The sequence below is a fragment of the Strongylocentrotus purpuratus genome, unplaced genomic scaffold (genome assembly GCF_000002235.5).
Source record: "Strongylocentrotus purpuratus isolate Spur 01 unplaced genomic scaffold, Spur_5.0 spur5_scaffold_12, whole genome shotgun sequence".
In the NCBI taxonomy this organism is placed as follows: Eukaryota; Metazoa; Echinodermata; class Echinoidea; order Camarodonta; family Strongylocentrotidae; genus Strongylocentrotus; species Strongylocentrotus purpuratus.
The window spans coordinates 21,503,839-21,526,442 of record NW_022145597.1 but is presented as its reverse complement, the minus strand read 5'-3'; the positions used below and the strand labels follow the sequence as shown (position 1 = coordinate 21,526,442).

The window sequence follows — 22,604 nt, the reverse complement described above, 5'->3', positions numbered from 1 at the left end:
GGGATAGAATTAGAATGAGTTACATAGAGAAATGAGAACAAATATGCATAGATCAGTAATCGTTCTTTTGTTGAGTGCAGTTGCATGGATCATAATTCATGCACACTTTCTATTCACGTTCACATAACGATAAAAATGTCGCCGTTTCCAGCATCATGTCTGAACGAGCCCATTACTGTGCCATTAGGTTTAGACCCTGTAATCCAGTTGTAAACCTACATCTATATCATACAAGTTTTTCCATGTGTATATGTGTATATATATTATGTGGACATTAAAAGAGCAAGCTCCAAGTTATAATCGCTCATTTTTCCAAGCATCACAGGTGCAGGTTCAGATCAGGTTCATATATAATGAGCCGATATTGTATTATGAGTATATGTACACAAAGGATGGGAAACCCTCGCACAGAAGAAAATCAATAATATTCAATACATGCTGCACAATGATATCAATAACAACAGGTATACACGTGTGCAGTGCTGCTGTATTCCCCCACAGAAGGTTCATGTCGACCTTGTATGCTCATGGTTGTGGTTTTGTGTATAGATTCTTTCTGTTACAGACAAGTTTATTGATAGCAATATGCTATTAATTACTAATACACTCCAAACTAAATTCTTCATGTACACTTTATGAGTCACTGGAATATTATAGAATGTATATTTCAGATATTGACCTAAGAATGATTTGTATCAACCTTGTGGTTTTGACCTTGTATGCTTGTGGTTGGTCTGTTTGTAGATTGTGAGTGTTGCAGACAAAACAAGTATCAATATAGCATTAATTACGCTAGCTCTTTCCATGTACATTTAATGAGTTATTGCAATATTATGGAATGTGAATTTCAAATTGAGTTTAGGAAATAAATTTTAGAAAGCATCATCCCTTCATATGACAATGTCTGTCTCTAGTGTGTACTGTACATTTTTCTAATGGAGATTGTTAGTTTTGAAACAGACAAGTGTATTGATACATTAATATCTGTTCATCACAATCTTCATATTCATTTACTGAAATATGTTAAATATTAAGAAAATATGCATTTCAGAAATTGACATAAGACAGAATTGTTGTCAACTTTGTAGTATGGACTAGTTGCTAGAAGTGTTTGCACAGGCAATGGTTGTTAGTGATCCAGACATTGGGATTAATAGCCTAATTTCTAGTACTTCATTTTGGTAAATTTTCCTTTCCCTTTGTGCTATACTTTATATTATGTAAGTTATTACATGCATACCATTAAGGATCGTTAATTACAGAAATGAATTTTAGAAATCATAATCGGAATATTGCATAACTGTCTGTGTTGCTTGATTGGATCTATATCTACTAGTATTGTTTGGACTTTGGAGTAATAAAAAGCTTCAAATATGGGTAGTATTTATGTTGTCACGGTGACGAGGGTGAAATTTTGTCTGCAATTATTTGGGTCTCCATACAATCAAGTTGAATTATACACAAGGGATAATATATGTAAATGTAATTATGATTATACCAATGATGATACACAAATAGTTGAATTGAATACTACACAATAATTCGTCGCTGTTTTCACGAAGTGACGGTAGTATAAAAAAATTGCATTCAATTTGCGTTACGATTTTCCTCACTACCGTCACTTCGGAAAATAGGGACGAATTGATGCATCTGTATTCCTTACAAAAAAATTAGTATTAATGATGTGATTTTGACTAGTCTATGACTAATTTTAAAATTTAGTAATATTGTAATCAAAATATGCAATTCCATCATTGGCAGTACAGTGTTGCTGCTGGTAATGATATGAATGCTTACTACTGTATGTAGAATTACTTCTGTATTTGTGTGAAATGATCACTTTAAATTGCCGTTGCTAGTCTATGTTACTGAAACATGTTAAAAATTATCGCTCTGGAAATCAGCCCAAATAGATCATTACATGAATCTTCTTTTCTTATTATTTTCTTGTTCTTTCATATTGTAGTGGTGAAAGTGGAGCAGGAAAGACGGAGAGTGCTAAGCTGATCTTACAGTTCTTGGCAGCAGTGAGTGGTCAACATTCATGGATTGAACAACAGATTATTGAATCTAATCCTATTATGGAAGGTGAATATTTTCGACCTTTTTCAATTTCTCCATCCAGGTGTAGTAAATTGGTTACTGGTAGGAAGAAATACCTTGAATGCTTGAGCGCCTTCTCATAGTATAGCTCGGCTAAAGCTGTGGTAATAATATGATTGCAGGACCCTCAGGGAGAATAGTTTGAATACTGAAGAGGCTTCCCTGGGTAAAGGAGACTTATTATTACGTGATCTGCAGTAGATTTCCTCAGATTTTGCATTGCTGTTGTCAATTGCACCATTTAAAACTTTTGACTTGGCTAGCTAATATTCAGGTGTCCTGCACAGTCCATGATTACATGATCATTACAAATGGGGTATTATTCTAAAGAGGAATAAATAAGGTCTTTAACAATACCAACATCAAATATGATAATATAGTAACAAGAAAGATTTCAATGCTAAAAGTTGAATTGCAGAACATTTTTGAGGAGTCTATTTAGGGTCAGAAGAAAGAAAGCAAGAAGAGAGTACAAAACAAAACAAAACCTCAAGTAGATCAAAGAATATGAAAATAACGAATTTCATATAGAATTTATAGTAACATTTATAAAAACGTATAATATTTTTCTGCATTTTGCTATAATTCTCGTCTTTAGCCGTGCAACCCTGATGAAATGATCTGTAGTCTGTGTTAAATGATGCAAATCACAACAATTTTGGTTCCAGATACTTATTTTGATTTATTTGTAAACATACAAGTTCCTGTGAACTCAACAAATAGTAGTCGAGCTATCAGCATTCACTTTAGTATTCAATACATAGTTTCAAATTACCTGTTGTTCAGCTCCTAGGTCAAAACAACAATGACCTTTGACCCTATGTTGCTATGTCACTGGATATCCCTGGTGAGCTTGTGGAATGGTTCATGTTTCAATGGAAATGCAAACAAATAGGTGCCAGTGAGTGGTAAATTGATTATAAAAGTATGAGCGTTGTTGGGGGATGTCAATAGCAAGTATAGTAAATGCCAAGTCATGATGTAGTCTGAGGGCAAATTTAAGATGCAAAGAACGAGAGTGAGAAAGATAAATTTGGTCACAATGTCAAGTCCCTCATCTTGATTGTTTATTTATTCATGTTCTTTTGTTCACAAACTTCTCCTCTTCTCTCCTCTTCCTTCTCTTCCGTCTTCTCTTCGCTTCTCCCCCTTCTCTTCTCTCCCCTTCTCTTCTCTCCCCTTCTCTTCTCTCCCCTTCTCTCCTCTCCTTTTCTCTCCTCTTTTCTCTCTTCTCTCCTCTTCCGTCCTCTTCCCTCCCCTTCTCCGACTACTAGACACTGTTTGAACCAATCATATCTGCTCTGCTGGGGGCATGTCAATAACAATCGTGTAATTTGAATATTGACACTTAAACACAAGTTTGGTATGCTCTAAATTGCAGAGACCATACTTCACTATAGTCTCTTATTTTCATGTATTTCATCTGAAGTTGACCTGTCATTTGCTACAACAACATGTCTTGTGTGCTTCGTTTTGTCAAATATATATCAGGTTGAGGCTCGGGTTGCTTTTAAGTATTATATTACGGGTAAAGTAGGAACAGAGTTAGACATTTTGGAATGGCATTATTTTCACAAAGAGGTCAAGAAATTCATTAGTGTTAGAATTTGACCATGGAGCTATTTTTCACTACCTATTGTTGTACGATTATATACATACATGTATACGGTCATTGCAAAGTGTATATCATGGAAGGATGTTATGCCCAATTTATCATAAAGATCATAATAATATAATTCAAAATGTCATCCTTAATAGAATTGTGACAATTCTACACAAATTTGGTGGCTCAGAAGATCGAGGTTAAGAAATGATCCATTCCATTTTCTTTGCAGCCTTTGGAAATGCCAAGACAATCAGGAATGACAACTCAAGTCGATTTGGAAAGTACATTGACATTCACTTTCAGGAGAGGGGGGTCATTGAGGGGGCCAAGATTGACCAGTACCTGCTGGAGAAGTCCAGGCTTGTTAGTCAGGTAAGAAAAGGGGATGATGATGTCGTCGTTGATGAAGATGATGATGATGATGATGATGATGATGATGATGATGATGATGATAATGGCACCATGATAAAAGAAAATTTGCTATAGTGACTGCCTGTATAGAAGGACCATCTGCGTATAAAGACTAAATTTTATATTTACTTGCCCTTGACCAGTATTTCTAATTATAACCTGTTGAATAAGAAACCTGTTTAAAAACCACCTGTTAGGCAAGGACAAAGTATTTGGTAGTTTTGTATTCCGAGCACCTCCAAGTATAGTGGAACAATGTACATATCACCGAGGGTGTCATTTTCCTCAATAGTTAATCTGAACAATGCCCTTGTATGGCTATCATCCTCTGTATCATGAATGAAGACTCGTCTTCCATTGAGCACCAGCAGGGTATTAAACCTGTATTATGATATAGAAAGTCTTATAAGTTGATGCATTGTACAAAGCTGGAAAGGGATAAGACATGTAGCTCCATACAAACTGTATGTGCCGTCCATAATCCGGACCAGGAAATGCAAGAGAGCACGGATTGAGCCTTGACACAAAATGCCTGAATGAACTCGAGGTCTTTTCTTTGACCACATACCTACCCTGGGTTGGTCCATCATGTCATGCTTTAATGGACTATTAATGGAGCATTAATCTTTCCGCTGAAAACAACTTTAGAAATCATTAGAACTCATCATGTGAACCATGTATGGAGTTGAGATAAAGACATTCACCTCTCGCTAGAATTTTTTTATAAAGATAGTGTATTATTCAGTTAATTTATTGATCATTACTTTACAATTAAACACCTTGTCTGTTCTCTTAAAAACAGCTTAGTGATGAGAGAAACTACCACATCTTCTACTGTTTGATGTCTGGTATGCCTGACCAGGAGAAGAAGGAATTGGAACTCACCAATGCAAAGGATTACTACTACCTCACTCAGGTATGCTTCCTACCAGATTGACACCACACCAAAACCAGACCGACACCAGGCCGACACCATTACAACACCATACCAAAACTAGACCGACACCAGACCTACACCAGACCGACACCAGACCGACACCAGACTGACACCAGACTGACACCAGACAGACACCAGACAGACACCAGACCGACACCAGACCAACACCAGACTGAACAAAAAATGACAAAGAATCTACCAGTTTGGAGTCGGTTTGGTGGTGTGACTTGGTTATTGGTCATTCCTCATAACCGTTAAAGTCATGTTCTCATTGTTATGCCACTTTGTGTCCAGTTTAGAACCAAGACTTATTGTGCATCATTAAAAATCATATTGGTGTATTGTGGTTTTCAAACGTGTAAATTATCTGTAAAACCGAATTTTTCATGAGGATTAAATATGTACAGAAAATGATGAGTTATCATGTAAGAAGTATGGGAGGGATGGATTGTATCATTATTGTTTTCAACCCTCTGTAAGTTTGCTTTTTTTGAAGAACTATATATAGAAGTTAGAAACATTTTTGATGACCTTTCAACCATCTCAAATACTTTATAATGAAATAAATGTATCTGTGAACCTTAGGGTGACTGCATCGAATGTCCTGGGAGGAACGACCGTGAGGACTTCTCCACCATCCGAGCGGCCATGAAGGTCCTGAACTTCACTGATGATGAGATCTGGGATATCTTCAAGCTCTTGGCCTCTATCCTCCACCTGGGGAACATCAAGTACACAGCCATTGAGAAGTCCAACCTGGATGCAACGGGTTTCAAAGACCACTCTCAGACTGCCAAGGTGGCCAAACTCCTAGCTGTAAGTTGAGCTCCACTTTGACTAATACAGTCAAACCTGCTTTAGTGACCACCTGTCTACAAAGACCACCTGTCTACAAGGACCACAATATTTGTTCCCTTGAAAATGGTTTCTCATTGAAACATGTACTTAAGGAGCCTGTCTACAAAGGCCACTTTTTGTGTTTCCCTTGGGCGGTAGCTATAGACAGGTTTGACTGTACTAGGATTGCTCCTTTTCATCTTTATCTGCCCTGTATGATCTTTGGCCTGTTGGATTATGGTTCTGGTATGACACAAGGTGTCCATAGCATCCACTGGATGTTTTAATGATAGTCTATTGGCATGGCACCCCAAACATACAGTGCAATGTGTTTATTTTTTGTAAGATTTTAATTTTACGATAATTTCTCTGCATAAAGTAAGTAGAGTAAAATATTAATGTTTGACATAATTAATATTAATATTACTATTATTAATTATGATAATATCATTGATATTAATATCCATTATTTTTTTCCATTAATGATTTTAATAATTGGAAATAGACATACGTCAAGTTTTGTTATAATCTTGAAATAAACAAACCCTTGGAACAGATATAATATTTATATTGATGATTCCCAACGATGTGATCTTTGCTACAGGTCAACCAAAAAGCCCTGGAAGAAGTGCTGACCACCAAGTCCACCACAGCATCCGGCGAGGTCATCATCTCGCCGGTCAGTCATGCCAAGGCCATCGACATGAGGGATGCCTTCGTCAAGGCCATCTACGGCCGGCTCTTTATCTGGATTGTTAACAAACTCAACGTGGCCACCTTCAAGGAGCATGACAGGAGTACAGGGAAGAGGATCAGCATCGGACTCCTCGACATCTTCGGCTTTGAGAACTTTGGCAAGAACAGGTGAGACCCTTTGTCCGATGTTAATGGACTACCCTTACCTATTTCGGCTCTGAAAAATAATAAAGAAGTAGGGGAAAGAGGGTGGACATCTGACTTCTGGACTCCCTTTACCTATATTGGCTCTGAAAATAACAATAAAGGAATAGGGGAAAGAGGTTCGACATCGGACTTCTGGACATCTTCAGGTTTGAGAACTTTGGCAAAAACAGTTGACTCTTAAATCTTGAATTTGTTGCAACCAAAAAGCTTTATTGACAGCTGTCCAGAATGGGTTAATGGGATGTAGGCAAACTTGTACTTAGGATGGTTTCTTGAAAGGATGCCCAGGTTTTGTGATGTTAGGAGATGCTTTGTCCGTCCTTTTCAGTGCTTGAGGCAGCCTGAACTACCCAAGTGGTACTGTTGCTCCACTCTTTGGACAAAGAGTAGCTAGTCTGTTTTGGATGGGGTAATAATCCTGCATTCTTACCTTCTCTTAAAAGATTTAGCCTGTTATAACAATATGTCGAAAAACCCACAAAAGTTATCAGTGTTCTCAAACATGTGAAGAAAAAGATGGCCATCTTACTGTATTACATTTCTCTTGATGTAAATTTCTGACTTTGTTTTCAACAGCTTTGAACAGATGTGCATCAACTACGCAAATGAGAATCTGCAGCAGTTCTTCGTCAGGCATATATTCAAGCTTGAGCAGGTACAGATTTCTTTTTATATTTTGAATTCTTTTATTATCAGAAAGAAAGATACTCTAAAAAATATAAAAGTATAAAGTCTGAAACACAAACGCACACAAAGAGCATATGAGGGATATACAGCTGACCACTAAATTATTCATACCCTCACCAAGGTTCGTCCTTTTTCAAAGGTGTGAAAAATCAATTTGTCCCGAATTACGTTTCTTGAGAATGTGACATATGAAAGCTTAGTTCTAAAAGCATTGAACACAGGCCCAATTAAATTACACCAGTCTACCTTTCATTCTTCTTGAGTTATGAGGAATACAAAAATAATTTAATTGTTAACTGTTATAGGACACCTAGAGAGTGAGTGAGAGGGGGGGGGGGGGATAATTGGATTTATAGGTAATCATCAACTCTTCATGACCATTCTGCTTTCTTCCTACTTTCCTATATTGTTCTCGTAGGAGGAGTATGATAGAGAAGGAATCAAGTGGCAGCACATCAAGTTTGTGGATAACCAGGAAACCCTAGACCTGATTGCCGTCAAACCCATGAACATCATTGCCCTGGTCGATGAGGAGTCTCGCTTCCCAAGGGTAGGTCTCTAAAGCCTCGTTCAATGATCACAATAATTTGATTACCCAGGGTAGCCTCATTAGCACCATTGCTGTTTTACCTGAGAGCCTTGCAATTATTAAAGTACCCCAGCAATTGCCAGGTACCCATTTACACCTGGGTGGAGGGTGGCAAATCTGAATAAAAGTCTTGCAAAATGACATTAGTACAAGGCAGGGATCCGACCCCCTCAAGCCAAGGATCGAGAGTCGAGTGAATGAAGCACTATACCATGACACCACCACAAGAAATGACTTGACACAATAAATGTGCTTAAAAGGGGGAGTCTGCTCTGATATTTAGTTAGTTCTATTGAAGGCAGAAACATGATTAAAACAGATCAGTGAAAGTTTGAACAAAATAAAGAAAGTTACGTATTTTCAAAAAAGGCAAACACAATTACCCCATTATGCTTTGTAGAGAAAATGTCATGAATTTCCATTGTCTCAGTCACTGAAGAAGGAATCAATTTGTTTTATACATTGGTTATGTTAAACATAATCCCAATGATTATACCGTAGAGAATGCAGTGCTCTCAGAACCGGGAGGCCCCAGGTTAAAAACCAAGTCGATGGGCTTGTGCCCTTTGGTAAGGCATTAATCCTCATTACCAAGTCCTTCAGAGAGGACTTAAAAGCTATCAGTCCCCTGGTTACTTACTTTCAGGCATACACATGCTTTCTTAGCATTTAGGAAAAACACAAAATTCAAATCAGGAAACCAGGACAATTATTGCCCTTATTTTTGCAGGGATCTGATGAGACCATGCTGGCAAAGCTTAACAAGCAACACTCCAAGAACAAGCTTTACATCAGTGGAGCCTCTGCCAAGGGTACTCTCTTTGGTATCAAGCACTTTGCAGGAACAGTCTACTATGAAGCAACAGGTATGTACCCTTTACCACTTTCATGCTATGTGCACATAGATTGCCCAAGAAAGTAAATGCTCAATCTTAAGTTTTGCTAAGAAATAGCTTCTTTTTTTTTATAAAGAGAAAGAAGTTCAATTCATTGTGAGGGGTTTCATTATATTTTAGAAGAACTAACAGAGATAAAAACGTATCCATAATTGTTTGTAAACCTAGTGGCAAAAAGCAGTTAATGAATTCTAATTGGTTCCTGAACTGCCAGAATCTGCCTTGATACATCCATACTTCCTTCTAGTCTTGCAGGATAATTTTGTTTTTCCTATTCCCCTTGTTGTGTAGAGGTTATTCTACTCCCTGACAGTGAATAGAGGAAACTGATCATATATGTTTGCCTCCGCTCACTCCCTACAGGTTTCCTGGACAAGAATCGTGACACCTTCAGCCCCGACTTCATCCAGCTGATCCGCACCAGTCAGAACAAATACCTCACGACTCTCTTTGCCAAAGACCTCTCGTCCACCACTGAGATGCGCAAGAAGTCGCCAACGCTCGGAGCACAGTTCAAGAAGTCTCTAGATCTTCTGATGACCACTCTGGGACAATGTCAGCCTTTCTTTGTCCGCTGTATCAAGCCAAATGAGCATAAACAGCCCAATGTGAGTTGATTGGCAGATGGGTTTTACATTAGCTCCGGCAGCAGTTACTTTTTGATTCATTAAAGACATACGGCTATGGGATGGATGTTCTGACATTTTGCTCTTGCAACAATTACTTGTTGATTGGCTGAAGACGTATGGTTAGGGTTATGTTTGTTTTTAAATTAGGGTTAGGTTTAGGCTTAGTTGTAGAGTTAGGTTGAGGTTTAACTCTTATCCTGCCACAGGCTAATCCCCCCAGTGCCAGATTTATAACGAGATAATCGGATTAACGCGATGGTACTTACAATAGCGCGTGCAAAACACTAGGCACAGTCCAATGGGCATGAACAATAACTGCTATTACGAATGTTTGCTAGCATGCAAGAAGCAGCGTAACAATAGCGTGCACGCAGCCTCATGGCAGGCTATGAGTTAAGGTTAGGTTTAGGTGTGGGGTTAGGTTAAGGTGTGGGGTTAGGTTTGGGTAGGTTAGGATAATGATTAGGTTTATGTGTGGGGGTACTTTGGGGGTAGGTTAGGGTTAGGTTTAGGGTTAGGTTAACGTAAGATTAGGTTAGGATTAGGGTTAGGTACCATGTTAAGTCTAGGGGTGAAGTTGAGAATGCTGTGACTGTAGGACATTGCACATGGAGAAATTGTCACCATAGCATACAACTAATTGGCAACCAGGGTAGTAAAGTCTAAAGTGCCATGTGTGTCACAACAGGAAAGATATGAGCCGTATATAAGAAGCCATTGTTATTATAAGTAATAGAATAATTCTTCTCTGCTTCAATTTTACAGGACTTTGAGAGAGAACTAGTGGTAAGACAGCTGCGTTACTCTGGCATGATGGAAACTATCAGGTAATTTTTCTTTTGCAACCAAGTAGGAGTGTATAAAGAACAAAACCTGTTATTCCAGGGACAGAAAATTCTTTTGAATATTCATTTTGAAGGTAGAAGTCACTGATATGACAGAAAGGTCTGATGCATTTATGCCTACTTTTGAAAGATCCTCAGGGTCATAGCAGATTTGTTTTATCGACAATTAATGAGAGAAAATGAGAGGAAACAGAGTTTTTATATACATGTTCAAATAGATGTACATCTTCATTTTAGTTGAGATGTTTCTTTTAAAAAACATTCACAGCACTTAGGAATTTTCAAAAGAGAACATAAGAATTTATATGAATAATCTATACTCTGTGGTCTGCATTCATCTACATCAGTTAAATCCAACCTTTTGTCAAAATTCATGTTTAATAAGCAGGGGAGTGTTTCATAAAGTTTTTCGTAAAGTTATGCATGACTTTACGAATGACTTACATATGCAAAGCCAAATGGGATGCTTAATCATTATTAACTGCATCAAGTAAAGTTGAACTGTGCAGATGTAGATTAACATTCTTATTATAACAAACATTTTTAATGCAAAGTACATTTATTTGCCATAATTTGATTGAGGTTATTGGAAATTAGTCACACTTTGTTAAAACATCAGGAAAAACGTTGGGCATCCTATCTGCCTCTTCATATACAAGCTGTTCGTAAAGCCATGCGTAACTTTACAAACAGCTTTATGAAACACCCCCCAGAAAACATAGACTTCAGACTCAATTCAAACCTCGGACAAAAGTCTGAACCCAGTGTCAGGTTTAAATGTTAGTGCGATATTGGCCTCTTTTCCCTGAGCTGAGTTGTATTTTTGCCAACTATGATCTTCTTTCGTTCAGGATCCGACGAGCGGGATACCCCATCCGTCACACCTTCTCCGAGTTTGTCGACCGCTACCGGATGTTGGTACCAGGGATCAAACCATCCCAAAAGGAAGACTGCATTGCTGCTTGTAAGAAGATTGGTAAGGCATTCCTCGCAGGTGAGGACTGGCAGCTCGGAACCAAGAAAGTCTTCCTCAAGGTAAGATCCCTGTATTTAAAGCCCCACTGTACTACTTGTAGCTACCTGCTCCCTCTACATAGAAAAAATGCCTAAGCGGTGACCGTTGTTCCCCCATGATCCTCTTTTTCTTATGTTAATGGAGAGCTGAGTTGATGAGATAGCCACCTGTCAGCGACCACCCTGGGTGGTCTAAACCGTCCTGGCCAAACTAGTACAGACAGGCTTTAAGTTATTATTATTATTATTGTTATTATTATGCAATAGGCAAAGACAGAATCAATAAAAAAGTGATTACTAAACAACAGCATAGAGAGGTGGCCACTAGGACAGGTTTGATTGTTTTTAGTCTAATGAGAAATCTAATCGCTTCAATGACAAATCCCACCGCTGCCACCATTGTATGAGTTCCACAAGATTTCTGTTGTTGTGCATGCAAACTGTCTATTCAGACATACCTTAGTACAAGGATAAACCACAGTTTAATGGATTGGACACAAAACAGCAGGACAACACTGGGCAGTACTATATGTGAGTACAGAGTACACCCACTCTGTGTTCATCTCATACATTTTTACATGATTTTTGTGTCGATTTGATTAATGTAGGAAGGTATTTTCAAAACTTCACATTATCCATATTGTCCAAAAAATCCTATGTGACTCAAGATCGGAATTCGATTTCAATTTAAGGAATAAGATTTGAAAGAATATTTTTTGGTTTTAGGATATGCCAGAAACTTCACACATTGACAATATCTTGCTCATTTTATTCCCCCTTCAGGATGCACAAGACTTGCACCTTGAGAGCGAGCGAGACAAGGCACTCACCGCACAGTGTGTCATCATCCAGAAGGTCTTCCGCGGCTGGTTCTACAGACGGCGTTTCCTGCAGATGCGCTCAGCTGCCATCACCATCAGCAAGGCATGGCGAAAATACGCTCAGAGAATCCGCTACCTCAAGGTACGTTCATATTCTTTTTTTGAGAGTATCTGTTATGAGAATACTTTTTTTCAAAATGTAAAGCCTGACTGTATACCATAACTTTATGTGGAAAGGGGGGTTGGATGATATTTTGCCTAAGTGACATTTGCTCCCTGGCTTTATTCGTGAAAGATATAGGGTAAGGTCTTGAATTGCTAATGGATTTTGATTATGTTGACATCAGCTATTAGGGTTAAGTAGAGTGATACAGTTCTGGCTTAAAGTGTTAGAATTTAGTCGCAGAGAGACAGGACAGGTTTTTTTTAAGAGCAAAGTTGATCACATGCTGTTCTTCAAATTTACAACAATGAGTTTTCCCTTTATTGCTACATGCATCATCTCTGAAAACAACATACATGGGTAAGGACTCAGTCGAACAGTTGGAAGGAAAAAAGGGGACAGTTTTGATTTTAAAAACAGTGATTTTGAACCACTCAATGTGTTGCCAACTCATGGATTTTAAAGATTATTTTCTCCTTTTTTCAATTCCTGGCATCAAATGGATGCAAATGTGCCGAATTTTTTCTCTTACTTCTCATACATCTGATATATTTGTTGGCTCTAAATCAGAAGCTTTTGAGCCAAACCACAGCATGTGAAATGACTGTCTCACAAGGTTATTATAACATCTGCAATTATCATGCAATGTCCTCATTCTACCTCTACCTGTTTTAGATGAAGAGAGGATTTCTCAGACTTCAGGCTGTCCTACGAGCCAGGATCTTGGCTTACAGATATGAGTTTACAAGGAGGAGAATCAGAGGTTTCCAGGTATGATTGTCTACATTCCGTTTTTTTTGCATTGTTCTGTTTGTGCTCGCTGTTGTTAGAATGTATTTTTTTAAAGGTCCTCTTATTGAAGTGTACTTATCACCAAATTATAATTATTTTGTATGCTATTAGTTCCCTGTCTTGCAATTTTTATTTAAACATACAATGTATTTCTTTTAGACAAAAATAATTTTCTTTATACTTTTGTAAAAATGAGACATATCCATGCCCATTTGATACACCTATAGGTAGTAAAGATATTGATTGTATACTTTTAACAGGCCCATGCCAGGGGCTTCTTGATTCGGCGGACAACCAGGAAATATCGCAGTAGCATCGTCAAAGTCCAGGCAGGATTCCGCATGGTGTTAGCCAGGAGAAAGTACAAGAAACTTGTAACAGAGGTAAGGCCAGTTTTCATCTTGAAAATTAGTTTGGTGTAATAAGAAATCTTTGAGGAACAGTTGATCATCGGCCAAAACGTGACCTTAAGTACATGTATAATTTGTATTTTAGGAGAGATAACAATCTCTCACTTTAAACCATTACAGTTTTATGAGGTGTGTACATAAATATATGACTTTAATATAGCTAGGGCGTAGTCCCTGAATGCATTATACCTCCTACATTTACATTGTTTTGATCTATAGATGTTTTTTCATTGTCATGGGCATAGTTAGAATAAAAAGTCGCCTACTACATGAACGTGGGCTCGTATTCGATCTCTAAAATTGTTTGATTGTCATGTTCTATTGTAGCACCGTCGTCGTGTGGAAGCAGAGAGGGTACGCAAGGAGGAGGAGGAGAAGCTGAAACGAAAGCTGGGAGCTAAGAAGGCTAAGCAAGAGGCTGAAAGAAGGGCTAAGGTAAATAGCAAAAATTAATATGTTAGTCGTCCAGCTGAAAGAGAGGGGGGAGGGGGCTTAGTTAAAAACAGGATTCATGATTGCTGCATCTCCAAAGCACCATCAACAGTTACATCATGTACATCTGAAGATTGACGATGATAACATCATTTCAATTTCACCATCTGTTCGCATATTGAGTGTTACCTTTGACATGAATATGTCGGATCATGTTTCAAATGTATCACTATCTATTAATTTCCACTTACTTAACCTCCGTAGAATAAGGAAGTTCATAGCTAAAGATTCTTCACATGCGGTCGTAAGATCTCTTGTTCTGTCTCCTCTAGATTATTGTAATTCACTATTCATGGTATATCGCTTAAAGATCTCAACTCCCTTTAACTACTCCAAAATAAAGCAGCACATCTCCTTCATTGTATACTAAAATCTTGCCATGTCTCCCCTGTCGTGACTGATCTTCACTGGCTTCACGTTAATAATGGTATCATACATAAGACCTTAATATTTGAAGTAATTTTTTTTCTTTAGGCTCTTCTCCTGGAGCAAGAGAGGATGGACAATGAGCTTGAGGAGCAGGAGAAGCGTCAGAGGATGGAAAAGGTCTACGCCATCGAACAGGCAGAAAAACGTCGCAATCAACCACGGACAGACGTAGAGGTGGTGGATGAACTCTTCGGAGACATCGATGGAAATGAGGAGACGGGACAGGCACCAAAAGGATTTGAGGTAAGGTACATGTAGCATCGAGAAATATAAAGTTAAGACACATCCAGAATGCAAAAGACTTAATTACTTGGTGTTATCTTGGAATATTAAATCTTGACGCATCTGCAAGGCCGTTGCTATATTTCTGGCTTAGTCAAGGTAGTAGTCCGAACAACAAGGTTATTTCTTAGAGACCAAGCTTTCTTAGCTGCTCCACCATGTTTATGAAACCAATAACTAACTCATGTAAGTTTCTTTGAAATTTTGACGTTCTTCAAGTGGAATCTGAAGACACTCCTCTTTTTGAAAACGTACATTACCTGCATGTAATTCAACACAAATTTGCATAATTCTGTAATGTATGGTATTTCTTCTTTCTTACTTTAGTTAAATTTATAGTATGACTAAGAAAAGTTTAACTTAATAGATGGTGCAATAAAATTTTGCGACGGTTTTGGCGCACCATATCTGAACAAGCCTTTAGTCATTAGGCAATGAACATAGAGTTAATATTTGAAACTATCTATGTGTTTTCTTTAGGATCTGGAGATGTCTCACCAAAATGCAGTCATCGCAGGTGAATTCGACGCCATGAAGCCTTACGTGCCGGATAACGACGAAGACATCTCGGAGTATCGGTTTGAGAAATTCGCTGCAACATACTTTGAGGCTGGGCACACGAAGTTTCACATACGCAAACCCATTCATGAGCCGCTGCTGGATCTGAAGAATGAGAATGATCGACAGGTAGGAGCGTACATTCTCTGCTAGGAAGAGCTCTAGAAAGCTATGTAAATTTCAAGCTAGTCCTTAGGTTGTCCTTTGTACTCAATTATATCTTTGTTTTTGTGTCTGGCAAAGGAAATGCTGAGGATATTGATACTAATTATAGTAATGATAATGATTAAGATATGATGATAATGATGAGGATCATTATAACAATAACAACATCAACAACAATAACAATCATAATAATAATAATGTGAGGGTTAAGGTTAGGATTAGGGATAGTGTTAGGAATAAAGGTTATGATGAAATGTGTGTGGGGGGGGGGGGAGGAGCGGGCTCTGTGCAGTTGTTTCAATCAATTGACATCGTCTTGGGTTTAAATCCTGTCTGTGAAACATGCCAAATACATGTACATGTTCATTACTGACTAAAATTTTAGTTGTGACGATTTGGAAACAATTCTAATGTAGCACATAAGCTGCTATTTAACTTGCTATTTGTATTTTACTTAATATGTCTCTCTTTCCTTTCATGCAGGCTGCCCTAGCTGTTTGGATCATGATCTTGAGGTTTATGGGTGATCTTCCAGAGCCAAAGGCATCTGCTTCAATGGCTGACAGGGTAAGACTAATCTGTCTCTCTTCCCTTGTCTGTCTTGTTAGGATTTAACCCACTGCCTACCGGAAGTAGGTTTCTGCAGTGTTAAACCCTATGGGAATAATAGCATTCAGTAGTCAATGTACTGTGATTTATTAAATTTTAGAAATTATTGTTATGCCAACTTTGTGTAACTTAAGTGCTCAAGAGAGGATAGAGAAAAAAGGTAAGGACATGAAAATATACATGTAATAACTTACAAAGGGAAAGGAAATCAACTACATGACAGTTTGGTCAAATGAGTTTGAGGCCATTTTCAGAACAGTGTACTTCATTGTTCATACTTTATTTTTATGTAATAACTGATGATATACATCATCTATGCAGGTAGATGCTTGCAGGGCAGTGGGCTATGTTTTTAACTTTGGCCCTCTTTTGAAAAGTATGATAAAATGAATTATACAGGAAGTTACACTCCCACAGTCCTTCATAAATAATAATGTAAATATATTTAAGAATTTCTGTATCATAGATATCTTGCACTTTGAAAAGTGTGATCAAATATGTTATTAGAAAGTTATACTCCCCAGGGTGCTACAAGAATTTTTTTTCACCACTTGCCCTGTCGGGCAAGTGGGTTTTCAATTTACTTGCCCAAACAATATTTCCACTTGCCCAAAACTTTAAAGCGAAAAAGGACTCGAGGTTAAAGCATTTATTATCTCGTAATGATAAGTTAGTGTTTTAGATAGCAAATTAATGCACATACATGTACAGTGTAACTGTACTGAATAATAACCTAATATGTCAAAGAAAATGGTCAACAAAGGATGGTTGAAGGTTTAAAAAACGCATTTTATTGATTCTCCATAAATAATCAGATTCACATGAATCTCGGCAAGGTAGAATGGTTCAAGCAGGTTTAAGTTTTTAATATTCAGTCATGTAAAAAAGCATAATGACCCTGTTGTAAAAAATATGATACAAACATGTCATTAATGGTAGCCACATGTACCATGGTGCAACATCACATGTGTGTCTGTGCAAGCCGCTGTCATTTGGAAACGTAGGCTAATTTTCAGCTGTTAATAATTTGGGTCAACTCTTCCATCAAGAAACGTCATGTAAATAATGGGTAATCAACTATTTTAAATAAAGTACGGACATTTTTATTTCATCATTCACTGCTATAAATATCATGCCAAAATTTGTAAATTCTTACTAAATAATAATATTGAAGATATTTTACGATAAATCTCGGATAAGTATGCGAAAACTAGACTAAACAACGTCGCTAAAACCATGAAAACAAAACAACAACGGCTTATATTCTGGGGGTCTCGATACTATTATCAAAATGACTCGCTCGGTCGGATCTTGAGACCGCAGTAATAAATTGAAAACGAGACAAAAACATTCATCTGATTTATATGAGCAGCGAGTTTTAAATAATATGTTCACAATCATTAACAGTCATTATGAATAAATATCAAACATTTGACTTTTTGTACTTACTAGAAAATCCCTGTTGTTTATTCCATTCCGATTCGCACGTGTTCATTTCCCTAGAATAATGACGTCATATTTGGCGTGATTCAACCAATCGGCAATCAGAGAATAGCAAAGGCCTGTCGGTGCGGCCTGCAGAGCTAGAGAGAGAGAGCGCGAATAAGCTCGCAGCTGGTACGATCGCGCTAGCTGTCTCTAGCTAGCTCACGGCCGGCCGTGCGTGGAGGCGGAGCGGCATTCATGGCTTGAAGTGTCACTGTTGCATGCGCGCTGAGCTAGCTGAGCTGGCTAGCTGTCTGTGAAGTTTTTTCGAAATCGGAACGATCGCTTTTTTGCTTCTGGATTTTGACGACGGAAGTTGACGGGTGAATGGTAGAGTTCTTGGACACTAGGAAATTACTGTAAAAGTATCACTTGCCCGAATCGGGCAAGTGATAATTTGATTTACTTGCCCGACGGCTCAATTTGGTTGCCCCGGGACGTCGGGCAAGCGGGTTTGTCGCGCCCTGCTCCCACAACCCTACAACTGAGTGATGTTCTTTTTTTAATTTGTAGGATGGCAAGTCTGTGATGACCAAGATCTACAACACTTTAGGAAGGTCGAAGGGCAAACAAACAGCTGAACAGATGATGATTGGAGATGACATGATTGTAAGTTTCTTTTTCTCTTCTTCTTCTTCTTCTTCTTATTCTTCTTCTTCTTCTTCTTCTTCTTCTTCTTCTTCTTCTTCTTCTTCTTCTTCCTCTTCCTCTTCCTCTTCCTCTTCCTCTTCCTCTTCCTCTTCCCCTTCCTATTCCTCTTCCTCTTCCTCTTCCCCTTCCTCTTCCTCTTCTTCGTGTGCCCCTCCTTTTGAAACCCAATTGGTATATCATACATTACTAAGAACAAAATTTGCCCCTATGATCATGTTATGTTGGGTATTGTGTCCCTCTTTTACAAAATCCTGGATCTACCCCTTTTATCATTGAAAGGTATAGATACCTGGAATGCATGTATGTATTCAGGATTTATCCAGACAGTTTCTTGTGGAAGATATCGTTTGTGTATTGGGTCTAAATCATTTTTGTCATGTACATCCTACACATCCTCCCCATCCCCCTCCCCCCCCCCCGAAAAAAATGTAAACACAGATTGAGGTGAGAGGGAACGAGTTGCAAGTAGATCCTGATACTAAAGCAAGTGTCGATGTTTCATGAGCTGATTGGGTGAGGCAGATGTGGCAGTCACAGAATATATTTAAAATATCAGTACAATTCATTTTTGGGCTACTACATAGCTCATTTGGAGAGAGATCCTTATTGCTTGGCAATCTAGTGGTGGCAAGTGAGAAAATCTGACAAAATTTCCTGTCAATTGTCTTTCGCTATGCAGCCTAATGATGTGCCTAACTCTGGGACCACTGGTCGCAACAAGAACACGATGAGACGTAAGCTGGTTTCCATGACACTCAAGAGGAAGTCCAAGATCAGCCAGGAGATGGCCCAGAGGATTCAAGATGGAAACGAGAATGACGTCGGTAACAGTATGCTGATTGATAGACCGACCTCTAACCTGGAGAAACTTCACTTCATCACAGGCCATGGGCTCCTCCGTCCAGAGCTCAGGTAAATGATAATATCATGATGATAGTAAGCAAATAATTACCGTTGGGACAAACTATCACTTCCGAGGCGATCTGGATGTAGCTTTCTTTCCGAAGCAAAGCCGAGGAAAGATAGCATATACATTCAGATCAAGGAAGTGATAGTTTGCTATCGCCTGAAACCAAAATATGATTATTTGCTTTATATTCCACATCGGAAACATTTCACTTCTTCCGTTATTTTAGAGTGGCAAGATAGTCTTCAGTGAAAGTACGTTGCACTGTATAGATAGTACTACTATCTACACAGTGCAAAAAAAAATTCTTCTCCCATCAATGATGGGCGCACTATCTTTCATCACATGATTTACTTGTGACCAATCGTAGCGCAAGATTCTCTGTATGTGGAATATAACACTTATTAATGATGATAGTTATAGTAATATTAATAGTCATCAGTAATAGAAATGACAATAATAATAGGCCAATGGAAATAGTAATCAACAATAATCATAGTAATACTAAGAGTAATATTAATAGCAATAGTTTTTCCATGAATGTCATAATGTACTGCAACAGCAATTGAATCCAATTTGTCTTTAATATTTGATCTTTCTGATCATCTACTACATGGGCTTCATAGCATTCTTGATGAAAAGACGACAACAAAGGTCAATAAAACGTGACACTATTCATCTGAGGGTTCAACTGTCCATCTCTTCTCTCCATTAACCACCTTCTTATTTCTCTTTCCTTCCAGGGATGAGATCTACTGCATGATCTGTAAACAGCTGACCAACAACCCTTCTCAGACCAGTCTACCTCGTGGTTGGATCCTCCTCTCCCTCTGTGTGGGATGTTTCGCCCCAACCGATAGGGTAGGATACAGTCTCTCATTCCTCCTCTCATCTTTACTTGAATATTTCCCAGAAGGAAGAATAATTATGTCAATGCTAACCTGGAGCCAGTAAATTCTATTAAAGCTCCACTGCACTACTTATAGCTACTAATGGTCACCGATGATCCCCTTTTTCTTACATTAAATGAGAGCTGATTTGATGAAATAACCACAGAGTGTCAAATTTGAATGAACATACAATTTACATGACTAAGTCTTTGTTTGATCAAAATCGGTTCAAAGAAGGCTGAAATATCCATAAATATATTCAATAATTTTGAACCAGCCGTTGAAAAAATGAGATAGCATCTTATACGTTTTATTCCAGCCAATGACATTACAGGATTTTTGTTGGCTTTTGCGTGTTAATTATAATACGCACAACCAGCTGGCCCATGTATTGTCATTAATTTTAATAAATAATTAATTAACTGTCACCATATTTTTTAAAAGTGGAGCTGAATTGGTATGATCGTATTTAATCTAAATCACACATTTTGGGTTAAAAAATTACAATGTGGCGCCCAGAGATTATTTGTTTGGCATTTAAAGAGTTATAAACTTCTTCTGCTGCCTATAGTTTGTGAAGTACCTGCGCTGTTTCATCATGACTGAAGGACCACCTGGGTATGCAGCCTACTGTGAGGAGAGACTAAGGAGAACCCTAGCCAATGGCACCAGGAGTCAACCACCCAGCTGGCTCGAACTTCAGGTACGCATCATAAACAAAAAAACTTTTTATCATGGGAGATTTTGAAAAAAGAATCTTTTGTAGTTGATGTTAGATTTCCTCACCAAAAATAGTTACAAGAGCCCATTTGGATTTTTCCAGTGCTGTATGTAGTGCTCATTGCTCCCTTGTATTTGTATCACCATGCAGTACCTAATTATCATATTCTATAGCATGGTAACATGATAAAATACTTTGATTTATCATAAGGCCCCAACCATATTCCTTAGTTCGTTCTGTCTGCACTAAGGCTTGCGATAGCTGGAACCCTTCGGGGAGAAAGGAGGCTGTTCCTTTGCTCCAGAAACCATTTCAAAGAATTCTCCCAGATGAATTTGTTTTTATCTCTCGAATTTTTTATTTGCCTTTATAGAAAAGTGTTGTATATTCTATCATCGTCATGTTTTGAAAATTCAAATGCTGTACTCATTGGCAGTGTCCAGTATAATCAACATGTATGTCTGCATTTATTGATGTTTATTTGTTTTAAAGCATATATTTATTTGTTAGGATATTATATTATATTATTCATTTATAACCAGGCTACCAAGACCAAGAACCCCCTGATGTTACCCATCACGTTCATGGACGGAACAACCCGTACCCTACTGGCTGACTCTGCTACCACCGCCAGGGAACTCTGTCAGCTCCTAGCCCAGAAGATTGGATTGAAAGACCAGTTTGGCTTCTCCCTTTACATCGCTCTCTTTGAGAAGGTAGGATCATTTTTTTTAAATTCCATGTGTGGTGCATTCCATAAGGTCGTCTTCATTATTGAATCATCTAAAAAAATATGATGGACATGGAGCTAAATTCAATTATGAGCTATTCTTTTAATAAGGTCGAATCTACAAAATACACTATTGTTGTCTTTTATATTGGTCTAACACCTGTTCTCAGGCTTGGGTAATATTATGAATTGTTCAGCCAAGCCAAGAATTTGCTTTTAATATAAGTCATTCTTTTGAGAGTTTATTGCGATAACGTCTCGATTAAGCAACCACCTGTCTATATATAAAGACCACACCCTCTGTTCCTATTGAAAATGGCTTCTCATTGAAATATTAAGACCACCTGCCTTTAAAGACCTCTCTTCTTGCCTCTCTGGAGGGGCCTTTATATACAGGTTTCACTGCGTATCACTCATGAGATGTCTCTTTCGATATCACTTACAGGTATCTTCGCTTGGTAGCGGGGGAGACCATGTTATGGATGCTATCTCGCAGTGTGAGCAGTACGCCAAAGAGAAGGGAGCGCAGGAGAGGAACGCTCCCTGGAGACTCTTCTTCAGGAAGGAGATATTTGCCCCCTGGCATGACCCCACGGCTGACCCCGTCGGTACCAATCTGATCTACCAGCAGATCGTGAGGGGCGTCAAATTTGGAGAGTACCGGTGTGATAAGGTATGATGAATGGAAGTGGAGGGTATGATAATCGTGGGGGTGTTGGTAATGGTGACGTTGATGATAGTGATAATGAATATGATGATGTTGGTTGTGATGATGATGAGGAGGATAACGATGATAATAACGCTGATGATGATGATGATGATGATGATGATGATGATGATGATGATGATGATACTGATGATAGAGATAATAACGATGATGGTGACAAGGATTGAGGAGGAGGAGGGTAAAAATGATGTTGAGGAAGATGGTGTTTATAATGATGATATTGATCAAAATAATGAGTGATGATTATCATGATGTTGATAATCATTAGTAGGAAAAATGATGATGATAGAGCTCATGTTGTTTGCTTAATATTGA

The 22,604-nt window shown here is 38.2% G+C and overlaps 1 protein-coding gene across 3 annotated transcripts in view; it reads left to right on the top strand.

The window, feature by feature from the left end:
- The window catches only part of LOC373219 (myosin VII), a 63,824-nt gene that overhangs the window by 19,652 nt on the left and 21,568 nt on the right, over positions 1-22,604 (top strand). For all 3 annotated transcript variants that reach the window (XM_030982107.1, XM_030982105.1, XM_030982106.1), the window contains exons 6-29: positions 1,967-2,088; positions 3,939-4,081; positions 4,923-5,036; positions 5,643-5,873; positions 6,499-6,758; positions 7,374-7,452; positions 7,903-8,034; positions 8,804-8,939; positions 9,333-9,577; positions 10,364-10,425; positions 11,295-11,478; positions 12,241-12,420; positions 13,117-13,212; positions 13,494-13,616; positions 13,971-14,078; positions 14,610-14,807; positions 15,327-15,533; positions 16,053-16,136; positions 18,177-18,272; positions 18,994-19,226; positions 19,965-20,082; positions 20,683-20,814; positions 21,375-21,548; positions 22,008-22,235. In XM_030982107.1, the coding sequence (XP_030837967.1) occupies positions 1,967-2,088; positions 3,939-4,081; positions 4,923-5,036; positions 5,643-5,873; positions 6,499-6,758; positions 7,374-7,452; positions 7,903-8,034; positions 8,804-8,939; positions 9,333-9,577; positions 10,364-10,425; positions 11,295-11,478; positions 12,241-12,420; positions 13,117-13,212; positions 13,494-13,616; positions 13,971-14,078; positions 14,610-14,807; positions 15,327-15,533; positions 16,053-16,136; positions 18,177-18,272; positions 18,994-19,226; positions 19,965-20,082; positions 20,683-20,814; positions 21,375-21,548; positions 22,008-22,235 (3,685 nt within the window). The remainder of the gene's footprint in view (positions 1-1,966; positions 2,089-3,938; positions 4,082-4,922; positions 5,037-5,642; positions 5,874-6,498; positions 6,759-7,373; positions 7,453-7,902; positions 8,035-8,803; positions 8,940-9,332; positions 9,578-10,363; positions 10,426-11,294; positions 11,479-12,240; positions 12,421-13,116; positions 13,213-13,493; positions 13,617-13,970; positions 14,079-14,609; positions 14,808-15,326; positions 15,534-16,052; positions 16,137-18,176; positions 18,273-18,993; positions 19,227-19,964; positions 20,083-20,682; positions 20,815-21,374; positions 21,549-22,007; positions 22,236-22,604) is intronic.